General features: G+C 40.8%; 5 protein-coding genes across 6 annotated transcripts in view; 2 read left to right on the top strand and 3 right to left on the bottom strand.

Annotated features, from left to right (window-relative positions):
- Window positions 1–1,065: 1,065 nt before the first annotated feature.
- On the bottom strand, window positions 1,066–5,468 carry bloc1s6 (biogenesis of lysosomal organelles complex-1, subunit 6, pallidin). The gene is made up of 6 exons (XM_085405314.1): window positions 5,325–5,468; window positions 5,027–5,125; window positions 3,556–3,715; window positions 2,740–2,827; window positions 2,543–2,629; window positions 1,066–2,439 (listed from the first exon to the last, which is right to left on the bottom strand). Exons 2-6 carry the CDS (start codon window positions 5,088–5,090, stop codon window positions 2,320–2,322), a joined length of 519 nt encoding a protein of 172 aa, XP_085261440.1. The 5' UTR covers window positions 5,091–5,125; window positions 5,325–5,468; the 3' UTR covers window positions 1,066–2,319.
- On the top strand, window positions 5,075–14,857 carry slc30a4 (solute carrier family 30 member 4). 2 transcript variants are annotated; one of them, XM_085405305.1, is made up of 8 exons: window positions 5,075–5,205; window positions 5,967–6,476; window positions 7,102–7,248; window positions 9,126–9,279; window positions 9,422–9,647; window positions 10,074–10,179; window positions 10,294–10,428; window positions 13,647–14,857. In XM_085405305.1, the coding sequence occupies exons 2-8, from the start codon at window positions 6,083–6,085 to the stop codon at window positions 13,799–13,801; spliced, it is 1,317 nt and encodes a 438-aa protein (XP_085261431.1). In that variant the 5' UTR covers window positions 5,075–5,205; window positions 5,967–6,082; the 3' UTR covers window positions 13,802–14,857. The 2 variants fall into 2 exon arrangements, with proteins under 2 accessions (XP_085261431.1, XP_085261424.1); XM_085405298.1 differs by lacking the exon at window positions 5,075–5,205 and adding an exon at window positions 5,487–5,637.
- A 5,621-nt stretch (window positions 14,858–20,478) lies between these two features.
- Window positions 20,479–22,003, bottom strand: coxfa4l3 (cytochrome c oxidase associated subunit FA4L3). The gene is made up of 4 exons (XM_085405286.1): window positions 21,707–22,003; window positions 21,512–21,600; window positions 21,298–21,358; window positions 20,479–20,989 (listed from the first exon to the last, which is right to left on the bottom strand). Exons 1-4 carry the CDS (start codon window positions 21,743–21,745, stop codon window positions 20,921–20,923), a joined length of 258 nt encoding a protein of 85 aa, XP_085261412.1. The 5' UTR covers window positions 21,746–22,003; the 3' UTR covers window positions 20,479–20,920.
- Window positions 22,004–22,153: 150 nt separating this feature from the next.
- The window catches only part of afg2b (AAA ATPase AFG2B), a 5,348-nt gene continuing 1,131 nt past the window's right edge, over window positions 22,154–26,370 (bottom strand). The window contains exons 2-11 of the mRNA XM_085405257.1: window positions 25,693–26,293; window positions 25,373–25,558; window positions 24,968–25,252; window positions 24,543–24,728; window positions 24,114–24,272; window positions 23,802–24,011; window positions 23,476–23,703; window positions 22,772–22,906; window positions 22,492–22,617; window positions 22,154–22,374 (exon numbers count right to left, since the gene is read on the bottom strand). Coding sequence (XP_085261383.1) covers window positions 22,237–22,374; window positions 22,492–22,617; window positions 22,772–22,906; window positions 23,476–23,703; window positions 23,802–24,011; window positions 24,114–24,272; window positions 24,543–24,728; window positions 24,968–25,252; window positions 25,373–25,558; window positions 25,693–26,286 — 2,247 coding nt within the window. The 5' untranslated portion in view covers window positions 26,287–26,293 and the 3' untranslated portion in view covers window positions 22,154–22,236. The remainder of the gene's footprint in view (window positions 22,375–22,491; window positions 22,618–22,771; window positions 22,907–23,475; window positions 23,704–23,801; window positions 24,012–24,113; window positions 24,273–24,542; window positions 24,729–24,967; window positions 25,253–25,372; window positions 25,559–25,692; window positions 26,294–26,370) is intronic.
- nnt2 (nicotinamide nucleotide transhydrogenase 2) overlaps window positions 26,307–26,370 on the top strand; it is a 20,405-nt gene continuing 20,341 nt past the window's right edge. Inside the window, exon 1 of the mRNA XM_085405248.1 lies at window positions 26,307–26,327. The gene's annotated coding sequence lies outside the window, so the exon portion shown is untranslated. The remainder of the gene's footprint in view (window positions 26,328–26,370) is intronic.

Genomic DNA, 26,370 nt, shown 5'->3' with positions numbered 1-26,370 from the left:
GTTGTGGGTGCCGTACAGGGTGATCTGTATTTCAGAAACTGGTGATATTCTGGGATTTTCCCAAACGAGCATCTCTAGGGTTTACAGGGAACGCTTCGAAAAGTATTCAGTGAGCGGCAGTTCTCTTGGCAAAAATGTCTTGATTGCAGAGTGGAGAGGATAATAGCCAGACTGCTTTGAGCTAATAGGAAGGCAAAAGAAATTCATTACAACAAAGTATGGAGAAGAGCATGTCTGAATGGACAGACTAAAGCAGATGGGTAGCAGCAGCAGAAGATCACACCAGGCAAACACCAGGAAAACATTGCCTGGTCCATTGAGATTGCCTTTCTGCTGCAACCATCGGTAAGGTCAGAGACGATGTAAACAACATGAAAGCACGGATCTATCCTGCTTTGTCCCCGGATGATTGAGCATCCTGCTGTGTATTAACTGCCTACCGGTCTTCGCATGACTGCCTCCAGCAGGATAACGCACCATGTCACATAACTCAGATCATCTCAGACTGCTTTGTCAAACATGACGATGAGTTCACTCTACTCAGATGGCCTCCACAGTCACCAGATCTCAGTCCAATAGAGCACCTTTGGGATGTAGTGGAATGTGAGATTGACATCATGGATGTGTACCTGACAAATATTTGTTTTGCTATCATATTCTGACCAAAACCTCTGAGGAACGTTTCCCGCACCTTCTTGAATCTGTGCCATGAAGAATTAAACGGCAAAAGGGTGTATCTAATAAAGTGGCCGGTGAGTGTATCTGTGCAGCCCAAAATGTAACCTGCCCAGATATTTACCAGACAGAAAACATTCTTAAGATTAAAAATCTATAAGCAGAAGATTCCTACTTTGCTCAAATCCAAGAAGCTTGCGGCATAAGCGCACTTTTTAAACTTCAGTAGAGTTTCAAACCATCTCGCAGCATCAGGAGCATGACCCACAGTGCCCCACACAAACACTGTCTTTGCACTTTTAGTTTGCTTCGACCTGTTCACCCTAAATTTTTCCACACATAGACAGCTGAGAAGTAAAGAATACAAAAGAACACAGCAATAAGACCGTATACTATAAACCAGTCTGTTTTTTTATTAATAGTACAAATACTGAGGTTTCAGGAACAACTAGTGCATAGAAGCCTCTCAAAAGGTCAACTAAACAAATTTACAGACACTGATCATTGTGATGGCAAAGTTTGATACATTTTTATTCATCCACCATCATAAATTAGCTATACATCATCTGAACGGCAGAAATGCAGTCAGGCAAATTTAGTGCAGACCTATGTGGCTTTAAACAGCATGTCTTGTTTTATAACATTCAACACTAAGAGGGTCCAGGAACAACATATTAATACTTCAACAAATGACACCAAGCGCAGTGATTATCCCAGGCTGTGGTCTGATGGCTACGTGAGTAATTTTCAACAATTCTGTTTGAAGAAGTGCACAAATTGGTGTGCCATCAGACACTGATAGTGGGAAGTACCAGCATTTGATGATTTAGTTAATGTCTTTGGTTTGTGGTCTTCTTGGCAATGTAATCTGGGGTCAATCAAACCAGAGGTTTTGCAAGTTTTAGTCCATGTACTAAGAATTACTTAAGAAGAGAAACATTTTCCAAAGCATCTTTCGGTTTCAAGACGGTTAAACAGATTTTTTTCTTTACGTTTTTTTTCCACTTCTTTCAATTCATATTAGTCACATAGAAAAATTACATCTTGTTCCAAATTTGTTTCCTTATGAAATGGATCTAAAGATGGTGGGTGCTGCCATAGAAATGAAGAAACAAGTCCCAGAGAGTCACAACTCCAAAACTCAAGCAAGTTCCAGTTATTCTAGTCAGTTTACAGCCATTCCCGTTACTCCTAGAAACCAAAAACGTCTTTGAAGCCATTCTCAGCGTATAACGACTGCAGAAACAGCCATTAAGATAACAGGTGGTAAACTCTGTCTGTGCCACACAAACCTGCCTGCAACAGGAACAACGTACGTTTAAAACAATCATGCTTCAAATGCAGTTAATATTTCAAAGAAAATTTATATCAGTGAGCTCTGCATTAACATTTAACAATAATTTAAAGTAGAATTTGATATTAACTGTCATGGATTACATGTATCAAGCACGTTTCAAGTTGATGTTCATATAATATTTCCCCATTTCATTTGATCTTATAATTTTAAAGTTGTGCACTTTGGAAAATGGCTAGCAGTAACGTGCTTTATAATGAATAAGAAATGTAATAAATAGACTAAAACATGCAAACCTCCGCCCCCTTGCCCCATATTGTCTTTTAATACAGCAGACGCACTTGGGGATCCTACATTCTTTTAGCAGGTTTGGCGTTGAGCTGCCTTTCTCTCTCCAGTTCCTTCTCCCGCTGCTGCTCCTTCTCCAGCGCCTCCTTCTGCTTTTGTTGCTGCAGCTTCAAAGCTCTTTTCTGAGAGGACACAACATGCAGGACTTTGATTAATTTGCCTCCATTCAGTATTTTGCCCTCCTCTTAAGAGCACGGCCTCCAGTGCCGTCTAAGATAATAGTACCTTTAGTTTAGTTGTCTTTTCATGGAGCATAATCATCTCTTTCCTTATGTTCACCAGTTTATTGTGGTACACCTTCGCCTCTGTAAACTAAGGAAAAGGGCCTTGCTTACAAATCACTCCTGTAGGCTGATGTAGAGTGCACAAACAACAACAACAACAACAACAACAAATTAGATTAGAATTCAGTTCACACATACCAGGGAATTGAGGTCCAATAAGGCATTACATTCTCTGAACTTTGTGACTTCTTGGTCCAGTGTGTCCAACAGCACAAGCTGATTTTGTCTGAAAAACAAGAAAATAAAGTGATTATATAGATGAAAAACATCCCTTTTAAAAGTGTCCACAAGCTTGTGTTTGTTTTTCATGACACATGATCTCACTGGCAGCATCAGAGGAACTGGTCAAACCAACTGTAGTGTGTTTACTGTAGTTAGCGCCTGTGTGTTTTAGGGAGTTGTCTGTGCAAAAGGCAACTCGAAATTACAAAAACCAGATTCTCTAAACAGCTTTTTAGTCTCTACTCCAGGTTCATGGGTGCTTCTTATTAATGCAAATAGTTCAGTGATTACTGACAAGCAAAAAACTCTTGGGCCTTATTCAGATCCACCAATGTGTGCATTTACCTGACTGGACTTAGAACAATTGCAACAGCAGGAGTAATCTCATCCTTGATTGCAGCCTTTGGCACAGACTTGCCCTGACATGTTATTTGATTACCAGATCCTGATCTGGAATGCTCTTGTGTATTTACAGTTCCCCCACTGAAGCAGGCTGGACAAGAACATGCCGAAAACTGGAGAAACTGCAGTAAACGGAGCGAAATGGAGGGAACCTGCTGCTGACTGAAGCTACTTTCTGCTTCTCTCTTATTCACAAGGGGTTGCCAAAGCAAGTACCTCCGAATGCTTGATTTGGTAATTGATTATGATTTTTTAGGCAAATGTGTGAACCCTAACATGATGTCAAGCCCAAGAGTGCGTCCTGAAACAATGACACACGTCAATACTCACGTGAGCTCCTGGAGGGCTCTCTTAGAGTTCTGCAGATCTGGTAGGTAGTGAGTGAGGAATCCCTCTGTGAGTTTGTCCACTGCTTTCTTATCCACATACACGTTTTCCACCGGGGCTGAGCCATCCAGATGCAATGATTCTTGCTGGACCGACTGTAGATCTGTGAAATATTTATGAATATTTATGAAAGAAAAAGAATATCCTTTAAATGTAACGGGCTACCTTTTACTTCATTTATTCTAATTACTGAGATGTTGGCTTTCTTTGTTGTGAGTGTGATCTGGATTAGCTGATGTTTCAATGTCATAAATACAAGCTGAAAGCTTTACTGTTCTCATTCTATAAACATGTGCATTTCAGCTAATTGTTGGACCATCCACAGAATGACAGTTTAATTTAATTATCAAAATTGTATGCATGTTCTTTACTCTTTGAACCTCAAGACCAGAAGTGCCCAGTTGATTTCCCCAAGGTGCCACACGAGAAACCGTGAATGCTGTGGACGGCTGTACCAACAAGCTTCTAAAGACATAAAGTTACCATTAAGAAGAATGGAGCTCAGCCTTTTGGTGTGGCCTTAATAAAAGCTAAATGAAATTCACCTGAAAATCACATCATCCATACTTTATTTTGATTTTATGGATAATATGAATAACAGCTTTTCACAACTGTCCAGTTAAAGCCTCCATTATTCTATTTTTGTTTTAATAAAATAGTTTTTATTCTCATTGTGAATGTTAAAATGGCACTACGCTGTGTAAATGTGTGTCTCTCTGGAGGAGCTTTCTAAAGTATGATAAAGATGTTGTCATTGGGATTATCCTAACATCAGGTTAGAGAAAACATCAGAAAGGTTTCTGAACTACAACTGTTTGTATAGTTGCAGAGCTGGTTGTGTAGGGGTTACATTAAAATGGAAAATTTACTGTGAAGAACAACACACTTTGGCTAATGTGAGAAAAAAGCGTTAGCCTGCTTTTAGGCACCTCTGTGTTTTCAGTTAAGGGGAATATATTACACATTAATTTTTAATACAAATATTACGCTCATATATATATATATACACACACAAAGTCTGTCAACCCTTTGAAACCATAATTCCACATTGTGCTCTTGGTGCAATATGTGTATGAAAGTTCCCAAAGTTCCCACTTGTAGACAGTTTCTGTTTTGGTGGAGTGGCTTTGTGAAACTTCTCACATTTCTATAACACTGCTGAGGTCGTGTGAATGTATTTGTCATGCTGTGTGGATCTATAGTTGGGACCTATATAAACCTTGACTACGTTATGCGTAAAAAAAATGCAGAAATACTGGTAACTCCACAAACCGTTCTTTCAGCTGTAGATTAAAAACCTTTTACAACTACTTGAGGATGCCTGAGCTGCCATGTCAGGGCTTGCAGTTAAAGCCAACCGCAAATTCAAGTTTAGGCAGCAGAGGTTTAAACACACACACACACTGACACACACCTTCACTGTGAGGAAGTTCACTTTGGGACGAAGATCCTTCATCTTCCATTCCTTCTACCTCCATATGTGACGATTCTACTGACCCAGTGCTTTTCTACCCTACAAAGAGGCACAGAAAAGGCAGACAGTCGGCTTTTACTGTTTTATCTAGAGGCAAATATCAGCTGATCGAGCATCAGGTATGTAAAGGTTGTGAAGAACTAGCTAGCTTGCTCAGCTGCTCCATAATGAGCACAGCGTGATCCACGAGAGGCAGAGCAGCGGCTCGGCAGTCTGTAAACAGCAGTCAGCACCTTACCTGGTTTAATCGGCATGTATCAGTAACTGTAGCCGTGATTAGTACGGCTATGTTAGCAACAAAAAAAGAAGAAAACAGAGCGGAAATATTTTGGATTTGTCACTGCGTCTTAAAAGGAAAAAAAAAAGACCCGTCATGTGATCTGTGTAATCACGTGACTGTGCCTGTGAAACCAAACTTGCTGCTGGGAATGTGTCAACAGCAGTACAGAGGTAGTTCTTTTCCTCGACTCTGACGGTTCAACCACATTTGACATGACCGTTTTTAACGTGGGAACGAAATACGTTTGAACAGTCTGAGGGAACAGTTAGTGGTAAGTCCTGCTCATGTTTCCTCACAGTCTTCCGCGCTTTGGTGACTGTGTGAGAGTCACAAGCCAACACCACAGGGTAGCTAACGTTTACTAGCTAGCTTGCTACTGTTTAGCCAATACTGTTTTTAGGGGGACTGTTGAACTCAAAGTTCATCGGCTCACGTGGAAAAGTGAGCGACTTGAGGTCTTATATTTGAAACGTAAGTTCAGCGTTTTGTCAGTCGTGTAAATGGCTCTTTGAGACCCCGCTGTAGAAATCGGTGAGCTGTGCGAACGTGAAGGGATGCTTTCTGTGTGTTTTTGATATCACTTTTTTTTTTGTCCTGCAGTTGCTGAGATGGAGTAGACGTACAATCCCACCGTCGAGCACCCGCTAGAAAAGCGTGAATGATTACCCCAGAGAACAGCAGCCTACAGACAGAGCTCACCCTTATCGGTATCAAAGATGTCAGGTGGGAGCCTGTTCGGCAAGGTGCGGTCCGCCTTCAGGAGGGAGCGAAGCGACTGGGACCTGAGCGACACGGCACCTTTCGATTTTTCGGACGAGCTGGCGGACGATGAGGCGCCCAGATTCAACAAGCTGAAGGTCGTGGTGTCTGGAGAGATGTCGGACTATTCCGCCGGAGCTTCGTCCAACGGTGTGGCCGTGAACACGCTGGTGGCAGATGATGATGACTCCCTGCTGGACTCGTCTTCCAGCCTGGGCAGCCCAGGGCTAAACATGGATCCTTGTGACAGCTGCACTAGAAAGCGGGAGGCCATCAAACACAGGAGGGTGATGAAGAGGCTTGGCATTGCAGCTTTGCTGTATTTGCTCTTTATGACGGGTGAAATTATAGGTAAGAGATGGACCTTTGTCGCTGTGTGGTTGATCACAAGAGGAAACTTAATAACAGATCTATGAATGATAAGAGGCGAATGAGATGTCAGTAGCAATAAAAGGCTTCCATGTAAGGCCAGCTTTCTTAAAACAAAAACACCATAAAGCATGAAGATTAGGTAAGTGTGAGCCAGTAGATTTCATTCACATGTCTCAAAGTTTGAGAGTCAGAAAGTGGCAGCATTTTCTTCATTGGTGTTCTGCGTAAGCTGCATGTCAGGATTGCAGGCAGCCTGCAGATCCTATGACTGATTATACACGTCAAACATTAATTTCAGGCATGGGTTAAAACCTCTGCTGTTTATTTCTTGACGCCAGCCATCTCATAGATTAGTGAGTTTACTTAGCCCCGGTTAAAAAATGATTATTCCAGAAAGAAAAAAAGATGGTAGAAAAACACAAACTACAAGTCATGTTTAATCAAGGTTTTATCTGCCGTTCTTGTTTTGAACCCACATGAACTGGACTGCTCGTCTTCTTTATGTCTCAGTTGTCTCTAGTAAAACAGTACTTTTTAATAGTGTATTAGTTACACACAAGTTGTTTGAATATATTTTGTGATTATTATTATGTTTTGCTTTCAGGTGGTTGTGTGTCCAACAGTTTAGCCATCATGACCGATGCGTTGCACATCTTAGCCGATGTTGTGGGTATTCTGTTTTCTATGCTGGCCCTCTTTCTTACGACTAAACCACCAACCAAGAGATTCACTTTTGGACTCCATCGTCTAGGTATGTTCTCATTTTTGTTATAATTCCAGGTCTGCCTGGCCGACTAACTCCCAGAACTTTTTCTGTTTTAAAGGTTTATTTCTTACAGTTTAAACCTAAAGAGACGTGCTGAGAAATTGCACCTTTTATTTCTTTTATTAAGATATCTCAGGGATTAGATGTGTAGTTAAACTTCTTTACACTGATGGAAAGGGGACTTTAACTGGTCCGGCCCACTTAAGATAAACTTGGGCAGTATGTGCCCCATGGTGTAAAATCAGTTTGACATCTCTGCCTTACAGCATTAGAGATGCATAATTGTAAAAGTTCTGCCAGAAACTGATAAATGTCATGTTGACTCTATGAATGTTATCTGCTATGAATGTTTATCCTTTGGTTATAAACCACTGTTTCTATTTTATGGCGGTAGGGTTAAAGTAAATATATAAATGTCTTCATGTGTCTCTGGATTTATTACAAAACTCTTGTTGAAGTGCAATCATTCATGTAGATGGCAACTACTTGAACTACAGGACGCATTGTTTTCTAAGTTTTGGAGTCCTTATACAGCAGTTAGTGTGGTCACTCTGTTTGGATCTAAAGGCCCCCGAATCCTAGATTATTTGTTTGTGTTGACTGCCCTTTTCTTCTTCTCTAGCTGAAACTGTGTTAGACCTTTGAAGTAGAATATCAGCTATGGGAGGGAATGTGTCTGAAAATAGTTTGATATTAGAGTGTTTTAGTTTACATTCAGCTAATGCTTTGTGACCTCAGCTAATATTATTCCAGCAGAAGTGTTGTAAAGTTGCAGTCCGTCATAATTTTTATTATCAGTTTATCTTAGAGTTTGTTTAGTTTACTAGGAAAGGCCTAGTTAACACATTCAATTTGCGCTGTTTTGTTTGACCAAAAGTCAGAAACGCCAAAAGTTCATCCTAGCTGGTTCCATTTGTGAAATGTGGAAATCTGTGGTTATTGGAAGACATCTCTGAGGAATCTCTGGGATAATAAAAGACCCAGCAGGGAACCTGACTTACAGTTTTCTTTCTTTTTGTATTTAAATGTAATGTAAACCAGGATAGTTCTGTTTTTTCTTTTGTTTTTTTCTTTTTGCTTTCTTTAATACATTAATTAATTAATACGCACCTCTTTGACACGTGATTGCTTTGGTCTGCTACATTTTATCAGTTCAACACTTATAAATATGACAGAGCAGATTTTTAACACTACAAATTTCTTCATTCTCCCAAGATTTATGTCTTCTTAAACAGCATACTCATTGGCTCAGATAAGACATGGTGAAATAATACAAAGCAAAACATGAGCTTAAGGTGGACTAGAAATAAACTAAAACAGGGAAAAAACTAACACAGGGTATTGGGGAGGAACAATTTGTCAGTAGACAAATAGAAGGGTTTTTCCTACATAGAAGAAAAAGTCTCTCTGAGCCGGGAAAACCCCACATGGTGGTGTCCACTTAAATTAAAATTAAGGTTCACACTAGACTTGTGTTTGAGCCATAAATAGAAATTATATTTGATCAGGAACAGCATATAACTTGGAAAACAAATGTTAGATCAGGGGGTGAAGGTGCAGTAAACTCTGTTTAACTTTCAGTAAAAATTAAACCTGACAGGAAGAAAATGGTCCACAGTGGGCAGAGCGAATGAACTGAGTTATAGTAACTGAGTAAGAATAAGATCATTTCTGCTTTTTGGGGGGTAGTGTCATAGAAGCGTTATATCATGATAGTGTCTTATTCTAAGTTGCCTGATAATACTTAGTAACATTGAATAGAAATGCGAGATTAGATTGGATGGTCTAAAAAAAAAAAAAAAAAAACCCTTAATTTCCTAGACTGGTAGATAAAGATAAACTGGTTGTTTCTTCCTTTCTAGAGGTGGTAGCAGCAGTCCTCAGTGTGCTGCTCATCTATATACTGACTGGCATACTGCTCTATGAGGCAGTTCAAAGGACAATAAAACAGGACTTCAGCATAGACGGCGATGTCATGCTCATCACTGCAGCTGTGGGGGTGGCTGTTAACATTATGTAAGTAATATTACACACATCTTCAGTGTGTAATGTTTAACCACAGCTTGTGACTGCAAGTCTTTAAACCCCTGGTGGTAGCAGGGAAAAAAATATACAAAATGACTCAATTACTTCTTGTTTGCTTCCCTGGCTATGATAGAATGGGCTTCTTGTTAAACCAAGATGGTCACCTGCACTCACATAGCCACGGCCACGGCCACAGCCACGGTCAGTCTCCCGCCCCTGCTGGTGCTTCAAGTTCACAGTCGGCTCAGCAGCAGAGGCCACATGGCAGCCTCGCCGTAAGAGCTGCATTCATCCATGCTTTGGGAGATCTCCTCCAGAGTGTCGGAGTGCTCATAGCTGCTTACATTGTCCGGTTCAAGGTATGTGTTTGTTTGCTTTTTTTTTTTTTTTTTTAACAGTTTATATTTATTTTTAATACTGCAGGTGTATTTGCTTTGCATAAATTTCATTTGAGACACACTTAACTGATTGAAAATGATCTTGAATGTTATTCCACAGCATAAAGTGAGAAAGTTTTGTTTTATTATCTTCCTCAGTGACAAGTTAAAAAGAAGTGTTGATGTCCCTTTGTCCTTATCAAACCTGCATTTAGAACCAATTAAACTAACTAAAATGGAAATGTCACTGAAGTTGCTAAACATGGGAATTTTGCCTTTTGGAAGTAGTAGTTATGGAGCTTTACAACAGTGTAGGTCTGATGTATGATAAATTGTATTTAATAAAATATAAAAAGAAGATTAATTGAGAAGATTCAGGAGGTTTGATGTAGCTTTGTGATTTCACAGCCAGAGTTAAAGTTGGCAGACCCCATCTGCACGTACATCTTCTCCATTCTGGTTCTTTTTACCACATTACGCATCTTACGAGACACAGGAGTCATCGTTTTGGAGGGTAAGTCCCATCTCCTGTTGCAGAATCCCATCAGGGCATTCTGTTTACTTTAAACAGTATAGAGCGGGATGGGCACACTAATCTGTTTGCTGACGTTTTCTCTTGCTGTGTCAGGTGTTCCCAGGCACCTGGACACTCAGCGAATCAGAGAGGACCTCCTTAAGCTGGAGGATGTCCAATCAGTCGATGAGCTGAACGTCTGGGCGCTGACGGCAGACAAGACTGCAGCACTGGTGCATCTCCAGCTGAGTGAGTAGCTGCAATAAGAAATGTGTAATGTGATTGAAAATAAAAACCACAATTTCACGACAGTGCAGAGCAGGTGATTTTTCATCTGGCTAAAGCTTTTGGGGGGATTTCTGTATGCAGGAAAAACCCTGTTCAATTTGGGATTGACGAAACATCTTCTTGAATGTTACCTAGAAACTACTGAAACACTGAAAAACAGAACTTCTTTTCACACAAAAAACAGTTGTCATTGTTTGCACACAGATGATGAACACTTTTTCTTTAGTCGTGTACTTTACAATGGATGTAATACACTCACTGGCCACTTCATTAGGTATACTTTGCCAGTACCAAATTGGATTAAATTTTTCCTTCAGGACGAGCAGAACAATTATCAATAACAAGAATTATTCAGTGAGCTTATACAATGATAACCATGTAGTCAGAATTGACAAAAAAAGTAAAATTTACATTAAGAATTCCTTTAAGTCTAGTTTAAATATATTTTAAAAATCTGTTGGCAGTGACTTCTTTTGGGCAAGATAGAGTTAGTGACGTCATGAACTTTCTGCTGAGGAAGCACATCTGGGCTGTGGTTTAGCAAGCTTCTCTTATTGGTGCCATTTCCTGTACTGATTTGTCTGTGCTTTAAATGTCAGAAGCGAAGGGTCTGTGTAGAGTCTTTGTCCATCTGTATCACAGCCTTCTCTGGAATTTCTTTGTTTTCAGACTTGTTTGTTTTCATAATTCTGGCCCCATCGGACTTGACAGCAGGGAAGATTTGCAGGAAAAGTGCTCATACTGGTTGCTGCGAAATGTAGCGTGCTAGAGTATGTTTGAAAAGTTTGGGCCACACAAATGTTTTTTCCACCATTTTAAAAGTAAAGTGCCAGTTCTTCATTTATTTATTTATCATTGTTAGACAACTATAGACTTTTCTTAATTCAAGCTTTTGCTTTAAAATTAGAAATAAGTGTTTATAAAGCCAATGCAACAAAGTAGTGTATAAAACTGGCTTTCACTGTTTAACTCTGACCCACTTAACTGTATTGAAATGTGGCACACAGAACAGTCCACTCATGCGCTAAGCTGTAGATTGTACACAAGAGGGAGCTGTTCAGTCATTGTTGGAGTTGGAGCGTGAATTTTCACTGCCTACAGAAAAGTCAGTTCAACAATAGTTGCAGATATCAGCCTAAAATTAAATATGATAAAAATATGATTTCTTGATTTCTTTAGCAATGACCAGAATGCCAAACTCACAATGGCCACGTCCACCTTAAGATAATATAAACTTTATGTATTCCGAAGCTTGGACATGCCTGTGTTAAAGCAGCCAAAAATGTAATTATAACAAACATACAACAACTATCTTTAATGGTTATGCAACTCAATACAATAGTATAAAGAGCGACTTTCATCTGCTCCATTTGACCTTTAGGAAAGGGTCACAATAGTGGGTAGCTCTGCATGTTTGATTTGGCAGAGGTTTTACACCATCCTGACACAACCCCAGAGGGATTCGTGTCCCCTCCTGGGGTCTTTGGCTTCTTATGCAAATATGTAAAGCATTACAATAGAGTTCCACTTCACTTCAATAGAATACAATGTGTAAAATTGTCCGATTTAACGAAGTAAAAACAGAATACAGTTCAGTGCAGTAAAGCAGTTTAGTGTCTGTGTGTGTTATGTGTTGTAGTGTTGTAACGGTGCAGGTTGGAAATCTTTTTACTTGACTAGGTCAGATTCGAAAGACAGACACCCTCTCTACTTTTAAGACTAGGCTTGAAACTTTCTTTTCTTTCTTTCTTTCCTTTTTTCTTTTCTTTTTTTAATTTAATATAAAGTTCATAGTTGGGGCTGGATCAGGTGACCATGAACCCTCCATTAACTAATAAAGTGTTAAGAGTCACGGTGCTTCAATAGCTGTAGGCTTCTGGGGGTATTTCTTCTTCACTCACCTCTTTTCACTCTGTGTGTTTATACACCACTCCGCATTCATTCATTATTATTAACCTCTCACTCTCCTCCACAGTGTGTCGGCTAACACTTCCTAGATGGCTGCCCCTCCCTGAGCCTGGTTCTGTTAGAGGTTTCTTCCTGTTAAAAGGGAGTTTTTCCTCCCCACTTTCTTTAAGTGGTTGCTCATAGGGAGTTGTTTGATTTTGGGGGATTTCTCTGTATTGTTGTAGGTTCTGAATTAAACTGAATTAAATTACCATAGCACATAACATGGTCAGGAGCAGATTGTGTTCAGAGTTTCAGGTTAAAATCACCTGGAAGTAAACTGAAACTGGAAGTGCCACATTTTCACTGATTCTTTTATTCACGGTATCCTCTTCAGAATGGATTCTCTGCTGCAGGAATACATATAGATGCATCTTGTAGAGGTCAACACAGCCAAAATGTGACCCAGCTGTGGCAACACAAACAGAGCATCACATTGTCACTTTAATTTACATTAACTTCGATGATGGCTCTTTTATTTTTTTCCCTCTGCTGTTGGAATTGCAGCTACTGCAGCACACATTAGAAAACTGATCTGTTACAGTTTTAGGTTATTCATCATCAAAAATTAATTTCACTTTGATATGGTGACACAACAAATCGAGTTCTCTTCTTTATTAGGCTATGGGATAGTGTCAGAGCTGAATGCACCGAGTAACCATTAATGTTTAAGTGCATGCAGTTTAAAAAGAACACACTAGTGTAAATATACTATTACATTTATTCTTCTGCATGTGTTTGTGATCAGATGAATTTAATGTGACGTAAGCATACCCAGAGCCAGAAGCAGAAAGCCTGGAGTAACAAAGAAAGCTGCTAACTGCTGTTGTCACACCCCTCACCTCTGACTGAGGTTTTTAAGTTTGTCGATCAAAAGCCTGGTCATGTTGGTATACTGCTCAGACAGATGTGTTGCAATGTCTAGACTTACTGCGAGATTTCCTGCATCTGTCCTCACGGCAGCACAGCTGAATGAATCTGAGAGGAGAAAACGCCTCCTGTCCAGTAAGTGGTACAGACGGTGGACAGGATTATCCGTGATGCATAATTTCTCCACCAAAGTTTAAACGGTGTCCAGTGTGCAGCCAATCACAGAGCCAGTCTGTTGGCGTCACCAGCCCTAATTATCATAAGCTGTTTGTTTGTTAGTTGCAAGTTGTTGTTGTTGTTGTTGTTTGTATATGTGTGTGTATATATATATAATATATTTAAAGGTCTCTTTGTGTGCACAGCGCCCTCCAGTGCTAACAACTGGGAGGAGGTCCAGGCAAAGGCGCGTCACATGCTGCTTCACACCTACGGCCTCACCAGGTGCACAGTGCAGATCCAGACACACAGGCAGAGGGTGGCACGCAGTTGCACAAACTGCCAGGAGGCTAGCGCCTAAAGAGGGAGGTCAGCAGTTCATCACACAGTGACGGATGGCAGAGAACGCAATATATAGAGAGCCCTGAATGTAACAGCGCTGCTGCAGCTCAATGCCACAGCAGGATCCACAGCACACTGATGTAACTGGAAAAAGAGGGGTGCCAAAGGACAGGCAGAGGAATAACAACAGATCTAATTAAGAGAGATCTACAGCCTCTGGGGGCCTCACGTCTTCACGCTTGCAAAGCTTTTGAAGTGGGAGTTGAATGTTTTACCTGAGTCAAATGACAAAAACTTGCCCTTAATTCACCATCAAGGCCTCTTCTAAACCATGTAACCTTTTATTTTTTGTTTTATAGATTGATTTGTCACCACTGATGCTTTGTTATAAGATGTAAATCTTACCGTTTGTTAGAACTGCACATTATGATTTTTATTACCGTACAAAGCATGTCAGCTGACATACCTCATGTCTAACAAGATATTTGGTCAGAGTGAGGCACTGTACTCTTTACAAGTGGAATAAGTGAGCAAAACCTGCACCACTGCATCCCTTCAGGAGACAGTATAGCTCATTATGTGCTTTGGAGCTTTCATGTTATTTAGCTGATGTCTGTAAAAAGGCAGACTTTAAGAGAATAAATAACCTTAGAAATTCTTAAATTACTAAAATTACCATCACTTAAAGTTAATTGGCTTTTTTTGATACTGACATTTTCTCAATTGTGATGAGAAGGCCACTGACAATCAAATCATGACTTTAACTAAGGGGACGTGCTAAAACGGATAGCTTCAGCATGGTATCATCCATCCTATATACTCCACTTTCTTTTCCATATCATCAACTGACAGTATTTTAACACAGACAGGTGTATGCCCAGTATTTCAGAGTTGTGTTGTTTTGATGGAGGAGGTTGCGATTTGCCAGTCATGATCTTTAAAATGTTCTTTCTTTCACTTGTTAAGAGGCTGTGGGGGGGTTGTGCGTAAACCTTTCCATGTCTCTGATATTAATCACCAAGGAAATTCAGGAACGGTATCACTGTTTTTGTTTGTAATAAAATATTTTAATTTTTTTGTGTTTCTGCCATGATTTTCTTGACAAACCGAGCTCACAAGGCAGCATAATAATAGTTAGAACTGCAGTGAGCAGAGGCAAATGTTAACTTTTCTTTATCTCTTTTCTGTTGCTAATTGTGAAATTGTAATATTTTATTCTGAATGATATTACTCATACAAAAAAGAGAGAGAACTGGAAATTTAAGAAGCCTGAATATAGAAGTTGCAAATCTTTGTTAGAAACATTGTAGCTCAATACAGACCTCATTTAGGTGTACACTGACTTCATTAAGTACATCTATTCAACTGCTGGTTGCTAATACTAGCTAATTGGCCAATCACATGTCAGCAACTCTGGGCATGTAGCCATAGTCAAGACTGTGGGTGTCAAACATAAGGCCCAGGGGCAAGAATTGGCCCACTGTACAGCTTTGTAAAATTTGACTGAGAGGATTGATTTTGGACTTTTAACTGTATTTTAAAAACTTTTAAAAAGTTTTCCTATTCATTAAGATCTAACCTGTTGCCATTCATACTACACGAAAGTAACTAACTTATAAAGAATAACATTTAAAATATGAAAAAGTGACTTTTTTCACAACTCAATCTTTAGATTTAGTTTAGATTTAGCCATTTAGAGTAGGTACAATATAATACAATACAATTTTATTTATATAGCACGTTTATGACCAGGGGGGTACACCAAAGTGCTTCACAGTAAAAAATGTTACATTTGAATGCATTTGTACAGCACAGTTCATCAAAACTTCATCAGTCTCACATCCATGACCACTTTAGAGTCACCAGTTAACAGGGAACACCTGCTGGCACGAGGATAACATACAAATTCCATACAGGCTCACCAAAACTGGACAACAGAAAATCGTAAAAAAATGTCTGGTCTGATGAGATTTCTGCTGATACAAGTGGATGCCAGGGTTAGAATTAGGATAAATTACATATAACAATGGATTCATCCTGCCTTGGATTAATCGTTTAGGCTGCTGGTGGTGTGGGAGATATTTCTTTGGTACACTTTGGACCATTTAAGCACCACAGCTTACCTCAATCTTTTTGTTATCAAGCCGTTTATGACCACAGTGTGCCCATCTTCTGTTGGCTGCTTCCACCATGCTCAAGTCATCTCCAGTTGGTTTCTTGATCATAGCAATGGCTTCACAAGCACCAGATCTCAAGCCAATAGAGTGCCTTTGAGATGTGGTGGAACAGGTAGGTTCTTATCATGGAAGTGTGAAGCAACTGTGTGGTGCTGTCATGCTACTATGTACCAAACTCGTTGAGGAATAATTTGGGCACCTTGTTAAAACTATGCCATGAAGAATTAAGGCTGCTCTGAAGGTTCATCCTGGATGTTGTTCCAAAAAAGGGATTTGAGAATTGAAACTGTAATAAATGACTATGAATAAATGGCCTAAAATCTGTGAAAAAAACAATATGCTAAACATAACTCTCATGATAATATTAAGTCATGTTGAACCAGAAAGAACATTCCTATCATGGGTAGAAGCTGCAATCAGTTTCTGACAAAGTGACTCTTTCATTTTATTTATTTATCCAGGTAAAAAGTCTCATTGACATAAAAAATGTCTTTTTCAAGAGAGATCTGGCCAAGAGGGCAGAATATATAACACATATAACAACAAAAAGTTTTATAAAGATAACTTAAGTGATTGATAAGTTACAAGAACGCAGAGTTGTGAAGATACTTGCAAAATTTTCTTTTTATATACATTCTTCATGAATCCTGTTTATTACAGTATAATATTATACTTTATTTATTTACCAATATAAATAAAGATATTAGACATTTAAAAAACCCCACACAGGAATTCAAAAATTAATTTTTCAGACGATTACTTTTTGACACAACAAGTAGCAAGGTGTACCTAATAAAGTGGCCAGTAAGTGTACACTCACTGTTCAACGCTAGGTGGTGCACTTCTAAAAACAACGAAAGAATATGTTTCCTTGTGGTGAACAGCCCTGTGATGGACTAGAAACCCGTCCGCATTGTGCCACACCTCTTTCACAGTGACATCTGGGATAGGCTCCAGCCCACCCCCACACCCCCCTCCCACAACCCTTAATTGGATGGATGAGCAGATAGGTGGATGGGTGGATGGTGAATCTATTGTTTATACAGCAAAACTTCCTTTACCAGCATGACAGTGCAGAGTGGTGTTGAATGAATGCCTTGTTGTTACACGGAGCCATTATTGTCTTCACAGAATGAAACTGAAAAACTAGAATATAAATAAGTATTATTGAATGGACCCTATAATATGTCAACACACAGTGTGTGCTTGTGAATATCTAGCTTTAAATAGACAAACATACTCCAGATTACTCATAATTATGCAATGGAGCATCAAAAGAGTCATTGTTAGAGGCTTTTATACACAGAGCAAAGTTAATGTTTAAAATGTAGACATATCAGAGGTTAAGTACTGACAATATCAAAAAAATCTAGGAGTGCCCCAGTTTCCAGGCAACAGCTTCTTTATCAAAAACCCCTGAAGCAGTGAACCAAAGGCAGTCTGGCAAAGGAAGAACTGTTTACAGCATGTACCTGTCTGCCTTACCTTACTTTAGGGGGCCATAAAACGCTGCTGTTGTCTCTCTCCTGTTACAACCAACTACTACAGTCGCAGCATATCACACTCAAGCTCACACACATGCATTTTTAAAAAATACTAATTCAGAGACAACAAGTGGCAGAAGGTAACTTTTTAAGTCTTAAAGTTGTACCCCTGTTAGCTGAGGAGGAAATTCCATCTCTTATTTTTTTTAACGTGCCCTGCAAACAATACCTGCTTTGCTTGGACGTCACATGATTTGTGGTGTCGTGATGTGTTTCATAGTCACGTACACAAATTCCAACACCACGTACGAGCGCGCACACAAACACACAGAGACACAAAATATCCTTCCTCTTCTGTCATTGTTCCCCTAAATAGGCTTTCAGCTGCGCTCCCCTTACCTGATAAAAGAAGCATGTTGTGACTGTTGTGTGTGACCTCTGCCCCTGTAGTAGCCTATATTTGACATGAGAGCACTTGTAGCCGGCAGCCTCAGTGCAAGTTGGCGCTTGTCCACAGTATGTGTAGTATATATATATATACACCTCTCACGGCACATGTAGCATCAGAGAAACAGAGGAAGGAAATGTTTTTTAAGATGTGCGACATGTGCGTTAATAATTCAACATGTAACTGAAACCAAGCAGAAAATGAACTTCCTGAAAAATAAGCGCAGCCCAGACAGACCAGGAAACAAAACCCACTACTCGTCTGCTTACTTTCTCTTTGTTTAGTGGTTAATAAGTCATAAGACTCATCCTTAAGGACCATCACTGTTTCAGCAGGCTGTGGAAGGGCACGTGGTGCCTTGAAAGGACGGACACTTTCTGGTGTTATCGCTCTTTTATGAGATGCAGTATGGGTGTTAAGAGGATTGTCTGTTATGCTGAAACACAATGGGAGCACTGAATGCCCACTCGGCCATAAAAGGAGCAGATGAGTGGAGATTAGATGGTGAAAAAAACAAAATGGAATCCTAAAAGTTCATCCTAAACAATTCTAAACAGCCGTCTAATGCTGAACTTTAAGTCTGAGCGTCTTGTGCAGCAGATTGTTTACTCAGTTGCTGTGGATTAAAATTGCTCAGATGACAAATGCTTAAAAACCCAAACACACACCTATACAATTGCATGCAAGCTTTGGCAAAGCTTGGCAAACAGTTTAGTTATGAAATCATGTAATATGATCAAAACCTAGACAGTGGCTGCTTGAGGAAATTGAGGGAATCTTCCGTGTCACTGCTGCAAAACGACAGGTGGGTCTAATAATGCCCATAATGGCACCACGCCATGTCCCAAAAAGCTGCTATTGTACCAAGCTGGCATGTTTTTCAGTTATGCTTGAATACAGAGCCACTGACTGTTACTAGTTACACCTGTTCCTTTCATATCCAACTATTTGTGGGGGAGTATTTTTTTTATGACATATTCTTAAGGCTATCCTTTCAGGAAGGATTCACTCATCCAAACAGAGGAAGGGGCTCATGTAGCTGTGTGATAATAAGAAGACCTGTACATTGCTCTTAGTCAGCATCACAGCATTATTTTCACCATACAGAGAAAAAAAAAACCCAAATCAACAATTCTTAGTCAAAATATTCCAGCACGTAAATGTTTTTTTTTTTTTTTAAACAGAGTATTATTTCACGCCTGCACACTTTGAAGCTTCGGCTATCATATCTTTAGCTTAGCTTAAAATAAATACAGACATGTCTTCCTGCCCCGTGCTCACAAAGCACTACCATAGGGGCTTGTTTGTTTGACCAACAGCTGCTAAAAGAATGGTACCATGATGCTGGTCACCTCTACATGCTCCATCAGCATGCACCTGGCTCTGTGCTTGTTGGAATTTGGCAAAACTTTTGAAATAAGATGAAATTACCCACATTCAAATTATCTTAAAAGCAACAAGATATAATATATAATATTATATAATATTATATTTATTTTTTATAATATTATACTGTAATATATATATATATATATCATTGTTTATTTGTTATTTGTTATTATTTTCATAGATATTGAGATTATTAGCCTCTATCTCTATTTACTTTTCTGCTTGAGCATTGTTGGATTTTGTGTATAATGGTCATGTGACACCTGGGAAGCACTGGAATGGAGCTGCAAGGTTAACGGTGGGGATGGAATGGGAAGGGGGGAGGATGGAAAATTGCATACATCACCATTGGGACTCTGTTGCCATCCTTTTTTTCTGTTCTTAATTCATTACACACAGGCCTAAGAGGAGCTTTAAACCCCCCAAATGAATGTTCCTTATATAACCAGTGTGCTGGAAAAAGATAACCAGCTTATGTGAAAGAGGCTGTGTGCAACAGCGATTCGTAGTATCTTAGTAAAGCTTTTAAAAATTCAACAGTGGATTTTGTGGTCCAGCCTGGCTGTCCGGCTAATTTCTTGCTGCCTGTGCAGATCTGCTCCCGTGACCCATTTGCTTGCATCTCTAATTTTATAAATTAGCTAATAGGTTTATTTTTAGCAGTGTGTTTATTTTGGAAAATGTTCCTCATCAGTTAAGAGGGAACTTCCTTTATTTTGATTGCCCTAAATTTCCTATGTTCACTTGAAAAAGTGTAAAGGTGAGTTTTGAACCGTTTTTGGTGTTCTGCCTTTTTAATGAGATATTTTACAGGACGTATCACAGATAGCATGTGGACATCAGGTGCAAACACATTAGAATAATGAGACTGAATTCCATTCAGCTGCCTTTTAGCCCCGGGGTTCTCGTATTGCTAGTTAAGCTTATTAGTAACACCTGCACCCTTCCTGTTTTGATGAGTTGGCATGTTTGGTGTGAAAAACAGCAGCGTTGATGTCATGAAGCTGCTGTTATAAGAAAAATGCACAAGAGCTTAAAACTAACCATGTGTGGCATCTCTTTTGGCTACATTTAACTTCATAATGGATTTCTAGGTCAAACATACTCTCAGAATTAAATGATGCTTATAGTTTTATAGCAGACAGCACATTTAAATACGTTAGTTTGAATAAAGCACAAAAGCAGCACTGGGACAGAAAATTTTTAAAATAATTTATTATCACTGTACAGTACATTACAAAATAAATCAACATTCTGTGTCTTTTCCATTAAAACACTATCGTACATTCACATCTACAGCAAGAACACGTGGACCACCAACCTTGGTAAAATAAATTCAATGATATATACTTCTGTAATAATATATACTGACAGAGACCCAGAGAAAGATAACATTATCATCCTCGGACTCAAAGGCTGCACGGTCGTCAGTTACCATATTTGCCTATTGTGGTGTGATGTGATGGATGTCCTTGAGAAAGGTCAGTACAGAGCAGGGTGAACCCCACCAGTTGAGCAGAAGCATTTCCGCACACTGAGTGTCAAAGCGTCCTAGTTTGTGCAGAAACGATTCTGTTAGACTAATGGGGGGGAGGGAGCGGAGGCGTGTCGTCAGACTCTCGGGAGAAACCCGGGCTCTTTCACTTTGTGAGGCTCTTCACGATCTCCAGCTCCTCCACGGGCTTCCACTGCTGATTGATGGTGATGAGCTGCAATGAAATGCCAGAAATTTAAAAGAAAAAAAACATGACGAGGCTTCGTCTGACCTATTTATAAGTGTTACACTGAACAGACTTAATGATGTGGCCGCACCGGGGCTGTGCCATTACTTGTGGTAATTTATTTTCTCTCGATGACATTAATGACCGGCGTTAATGATAAAATTCTTTCCTCAATGACTCAGCAGATTGAAGCTGCAGGAGGACAGTCTGCTTATATTTTGGTGCTGATAAGAACCGGAAGGCTTATTAGCCAGAATATAAACATTATTAAGTGCTCTGCAATGTTATTACATTACCTTCTGGGGCTTTGACGGGTCCAGCCTCTCCCATGGCTCTGGGTTGCTGGTCTTATTCAAACTATAAACAGTAAATTTAAATGCATTCTTAAGTATTTGTACACAACAGAGTTTAAGCAGCTGTGAAAGTAAGATAGAAGTGCAAATGAATCTAAAAAAAACATAAGACAAATGCATTATTTTAATAAAGGAGAAAGAGCTTTGTAACACTCACATAACGTCAGGTTTAGTGAGCAGAAAGTAGATCGATGCAGAGGTGGCTCCTGTTGCAGCAAAAGCCATAAATCCTATCAGAGGGATGAGCTACAGCACAAAAAACAATCCAACAAATTAAAACACACAATGCCCCCCACACAGGATATAACTCAACGCAACAGAGTAATAATAATAATGATGATGATGATCTTACCTCCTTCCTTTTTCTCAACATTTGGAAAAATCCAGACATCTTTCTGATTGGTTTTAAGCACTCAAAGAGGAGTTAAGTGTATTTCCACTCAACTGTGGTTATTCTAAGGCTTCAAGCATCCACTTGCAAAACTGAAGAGGAGCAGTCTCACACGCAGCTATGTTGTGACAGTTTACCTGCTGCTGGGAACTCCTTTTAAGTGCGACACGGTGTGAGCTCATGAGATGGAGGCGGGACAAGAGGTTGTACGAGGTGATAAGCACGTACCTGTACTGAAATGCACCACTGGAGGTTAACCCATCTATAGATGATGATCAATATATTTTCTAAGTCTGCAGCACCCTCCCATGGCCATGTTGTAAAAGTGAAGGTCAGTAACTGGTGGTTGGGTTTCGAGCCGATCTCAAAAAGGATGTTATTTGAAATGACTAAAAGAGAGAGAGTGTGTCAAATTTTAGAATTTTTTATTTTATTTTAAAACAATATTTGAGTAATGATACAATTTTAAGATCAGTCAAACATTATGTGTGTCATCGGGGAGGAGTTTCATATTTGTGGATCTGCTGTGCAGTCAGAGAGGAGCTCATTTTGCTGAGGGATCGCAGGAAATGCGTGTGTTTGATGTCTGAGGCTTCCATGTTCCCGTCCAGCAATGCCAAAAGAGCAGCCTGAGGAAAAAAACAAAAGCAAAACAAACAGATATTTTCAGTTATTTCAAATCTATCCGCCAAGAAAGGATTTTACATTTTACAAGTCTAAGAATTCATTTCATAAGTTTATGTCACCTCTTTGCAAAGATTTTCCAGGTCAGCTCCAGAGAAAAGCTCGGTCTTTGCTGCGAGATCCTCCAGCCGCACATCGGCACCCACAGGCATACGCTTTGTGCACACCTTCAGGACAGCAAGTCGAGCCTAAATATTAGAAAGTGAGGGTCATTAAACACAGATACGCTGACAGGAGAGGCGCGGTTACTTTATTTTAAATGACCTCTTCATGTTGTAAGTCTTTCTTACAACATTGCTGGTATATGTAATATATTTTGTCCTGTTTTGAGAAGTCCTTTACCTCATGGTCTGGTGGTGGGACATAAATGATGTGATCAAGTCTGCCGGGCCTGAGGAGGGCGCTGTCTAAACAGTCAGGTCTGTTTGTGGCGGCTACAACCATTACATCTTTGTTGCACACTTCCTGGCAGTCCAACTGTCAAACAGTTAAAGCACATAAAGTGTTGATTAAATTATGAACAGATGGATGGATGGTGTGTCACAATGAACTGCAGGATGGTATTATGTCCTCTTTCATAAAGGATGCTCCAGTGTGTCCTCCGCTAAAAGCTGTAATAAAGGAGCGTTTAGCGCATCTTTGTTACTTCCTTTAGTATCTGAATTCAAAAAGCTCTTATTATGACCGCCACACATCTACCTCACTCATTAAGAAACCGACTGATAGTGTTGACTGATCTTCAGGGCAGTTACTTTGGAAAGCTGTAACAGCAAAAACCATTTATACAGAATCAGCTTTACGAGTTTGCCTCAAAATAGGGTTAAAAATAAATAAATAAACTTTTAAAAATTCAGCTGTTACAAGCAAATGTGGAAATTTTGGGGGCGATAGGAAAAGGGTAAAGCCAAAGATCAATAGATGTCAACCCCAAACATCTGAAGTCTACCCCTGAAAAAATCTGTGCTATTTTTACATTCACCTGTGTGCCACGAAAGCAAAATGAAACAAAACAAATTGGAAATTCAAGAGAAGAACCAGAAGCTGACCTGCTCAGGTGTGAGACTCTCCTCGACTCCCTCTGCCTGGAGGATCTTCTCCGTCCCTCTCCTCTCATGAGTCTTCAGGCCGATCCCATCCATCTCGTTGAGGAGCACAGAGAGAAGACGAGTCTGTACGCTGTTTGGTGTTTGACTGTGTGACCGTGAGCCAATCAGTGAGTCAATCTCATCGAGGAACAGGATGCTTGGAGCGCAGGCCCGGGCCTGATGAAACAGCTGCATGGGGACAGACAGACGCAGGGCTTAGTGGACGAAACACAAGGGAGGACACAATCATTAATGCTCATCTGTTCGAGATTATAAAAAGGAAGAACCTGAGCTAAAGCCTTCTCTGAATCTCCGACGTAGGGAGAGTAGAGGTCAGCGCCACTGACAGACAGGAAGGCACAGTTGGAGGAAGTAGCGGCAGCTTTGACAAGCGTCGTCTTTGCGCATCCCGGAGGCCCGTACAGCAGCACACCTCGAGGTTGACACAGACCTAGACGAACAAAGGCTTCAGGGTGCGCCATCGGCCACTCGATGCTCTTTGACGTGGAGACAATGAGGGAAAACAAACCTCCAGTAATAAGGTTTTTTCTCCGAATACATAAATGTGCATTTTTGAGCAAAGCCACTCAATTAGCTACCTGTCTTAGTTTGAGTTTGACGTCATCCAGGCCTCCAATTTGCTCCCAGGTCACCGGAGAGAGCTCCGTCCTGCCCATGCTGCTCCTAAGGCAAGAGGGACGCACCGACTTCAAAGCCTCATGAAAGTGCTTCATACTCACCAGCTGCTCCCCTGAACACTGCAGACAGTGACAGAAACAGCAACAGGTTTTTACAGCTGTCATCCACTCAGTCTCCCTATTATTTCCTATGTAATCTTTCAAACATCTAAAGAACACATTCACTGTGAGCCTTTTGAGATGAATTTCTAAATGTGATTCTTATTCAGGCTTCAACTTTGACTTTACAATTACAACACAGCTGCACAATTTGCAATAAAGTGAGTCGTTCCTGTAGCAAAAAAGCAAAAACTAGTGTTTTGTTTCGCTGTGACAGGTCGCTGTGGTTACTTTGGAGTCTTCCCGTATAGCGTGCATGGCGGCCTCCCGGCACAGGGCACTGAGGTCTGCTCCCACGTAGCCTGTAGTTGTTTGTGCAAGCGCTGTCAGGTTCACACTGGGACACACAGGCATCCTCTCACACAGGACAGACAAGATGGCCTTTCTCTGCTGCAAGGTTGGAGCTCCGATTATAATCTGTGGGAAAGGCGAACACTCAGAGACTAACGACTCACGTACACATATCTGCACCAACTCACCGACCTGGACATTTATTTTATATAAAAGTAAAAAAGGTACATCTTGCCTTATAATCAGAAAAAACAAACAAAAAAAACCCAGCTGAAACCAATTGAAGAATTACAAACGTCATCAAATGTCATCTTTCTCAAGAAAAATTAAAAACACTGGATCCGTGACAGTGAGCGGACACGCACCTCTCTGTCAAATCTTCCTGGCCGGCGCAGTGCTGGGTCTAAGCTGTCGGGCCGGTTGGTGGCTCCGACGATGAGGAAGCGGTCAGACTGATTCATCCCGTCCATGAGTGTGAGAAGCTGAGCAACCAGCCGGTTCTCCGGTGCCGACGAGCTGGTTCTCCTCGGACACAGAGAGTCCAGCTCGTCTAAGAACAGCACACAGGGACCCTCATCTGCTGCCGATCGAGCACGCTCGAACACGGCCCGCAGCGTCTCCTCGCTCTCACCCGGCCGAGCCCCCACCACCTGAAATTATTGTTCAGAATTACTGGTAATGCATTTACATGCAAAATGCTTCGTGTATTACGAGGAACATTAGACGGCATCAACATTATGATGAGGTGTGATTAGTATCGTCTTTTTTACCTCTGGCCCTCTGACCACCACCAAGCTGGCTCCCACCTCACCCACCACTTGGCGGACCAGCAAGGTTTTGCCTACACCTGGAGGCCCCACCAGAAGCACCCCTCTGGGACAGGATACACCGAGAGAGCTCAGTGTGCTTGGATAGAGAAGTGGCAGCTTCAGCATCTCTCTAAGTGATGCAGACACCTAAAATGTTGTAAAAAAACAAACAAACAAACAAACAAACAAACAAACCAAACAAACAATCAAAAAGCCCACACACATTAGGTGCTGTACAGTGGGAAAGAAAATGCTGTAAGGTGTCATTTAAATTGATTCACCTCCTCCAGCCCCCCCAGCTGCACCGTGTGCCGCTCCTGCAGCTGACTCCTGTAATGTCGGAGTGTCTGGACGCCAGCAATCTCAACAGCAGTCTTCGAGGTGATGAATCCAGCACTATCCGACTCTGGACTTATGCTTTCAATAACAACATATTTGATCTCTGTGTCGAAATCCTCCAGGTTTATTAAAAACCCATCATGGACACAAACACCTTTCAGCGTGTCTTTTACGAGCTCATGAACAAGGCGATGCGGTGTGCGTTTCCTGAAATCGACACTCTGGACTATCACGGTTATCCTGACGCCTTTCAGTTTGGAGCAGACCACAGGTGTGAGCTGAGCGGGGTCCAGGCTCAGGTGCGAGGGGAGCTCAGAGAGAAGACTGGGGGAGAAACATTTCAGGTCCATCTGCAGGAAGCCCTCTGCCAAGTCAGCCCGGGGCCAGGCAGTGCACAGGCAGCTTCCTCCGGAGACAGACACCAGCAGAGGGGAGCCCAGGTGCACACCCAGCGCCGACATCATGCCCGGACCAAGCCTGCATCTCTGAGAGCCCCGGTCTGATGGATCCACGGAAAGCAGCCTCAGAGGCTCCATACTCCACCTGATGGGGAAATAGAGACAGACACGCACGTAACGTTAGTGAAGCAGAGAGACGAAGCAGAAACTCAGAGGCAGCAT

The sequence above is a fragment of the Rhamphochromis longiceps genome, linkage group LG1, assembly GCF_057381845.1.
Source record: "Rhamphochromis longiceps isolate RC_006_pf linkage group LG1, R_longiceps_female_GT1.1, whole genome shotgun sequence".
Taxonomy (NCBI): Eukaryota; Metazoa; Chordata; class Actinopteri; order Cichliformes; family Cichlidae; genus Rhamphochromis; species Rhamphochromis longiceps.
Note: the sequence above shows the minus strand (reverse complement) of the source record. Positions and strands in the feature narration are given on the sequence as shown.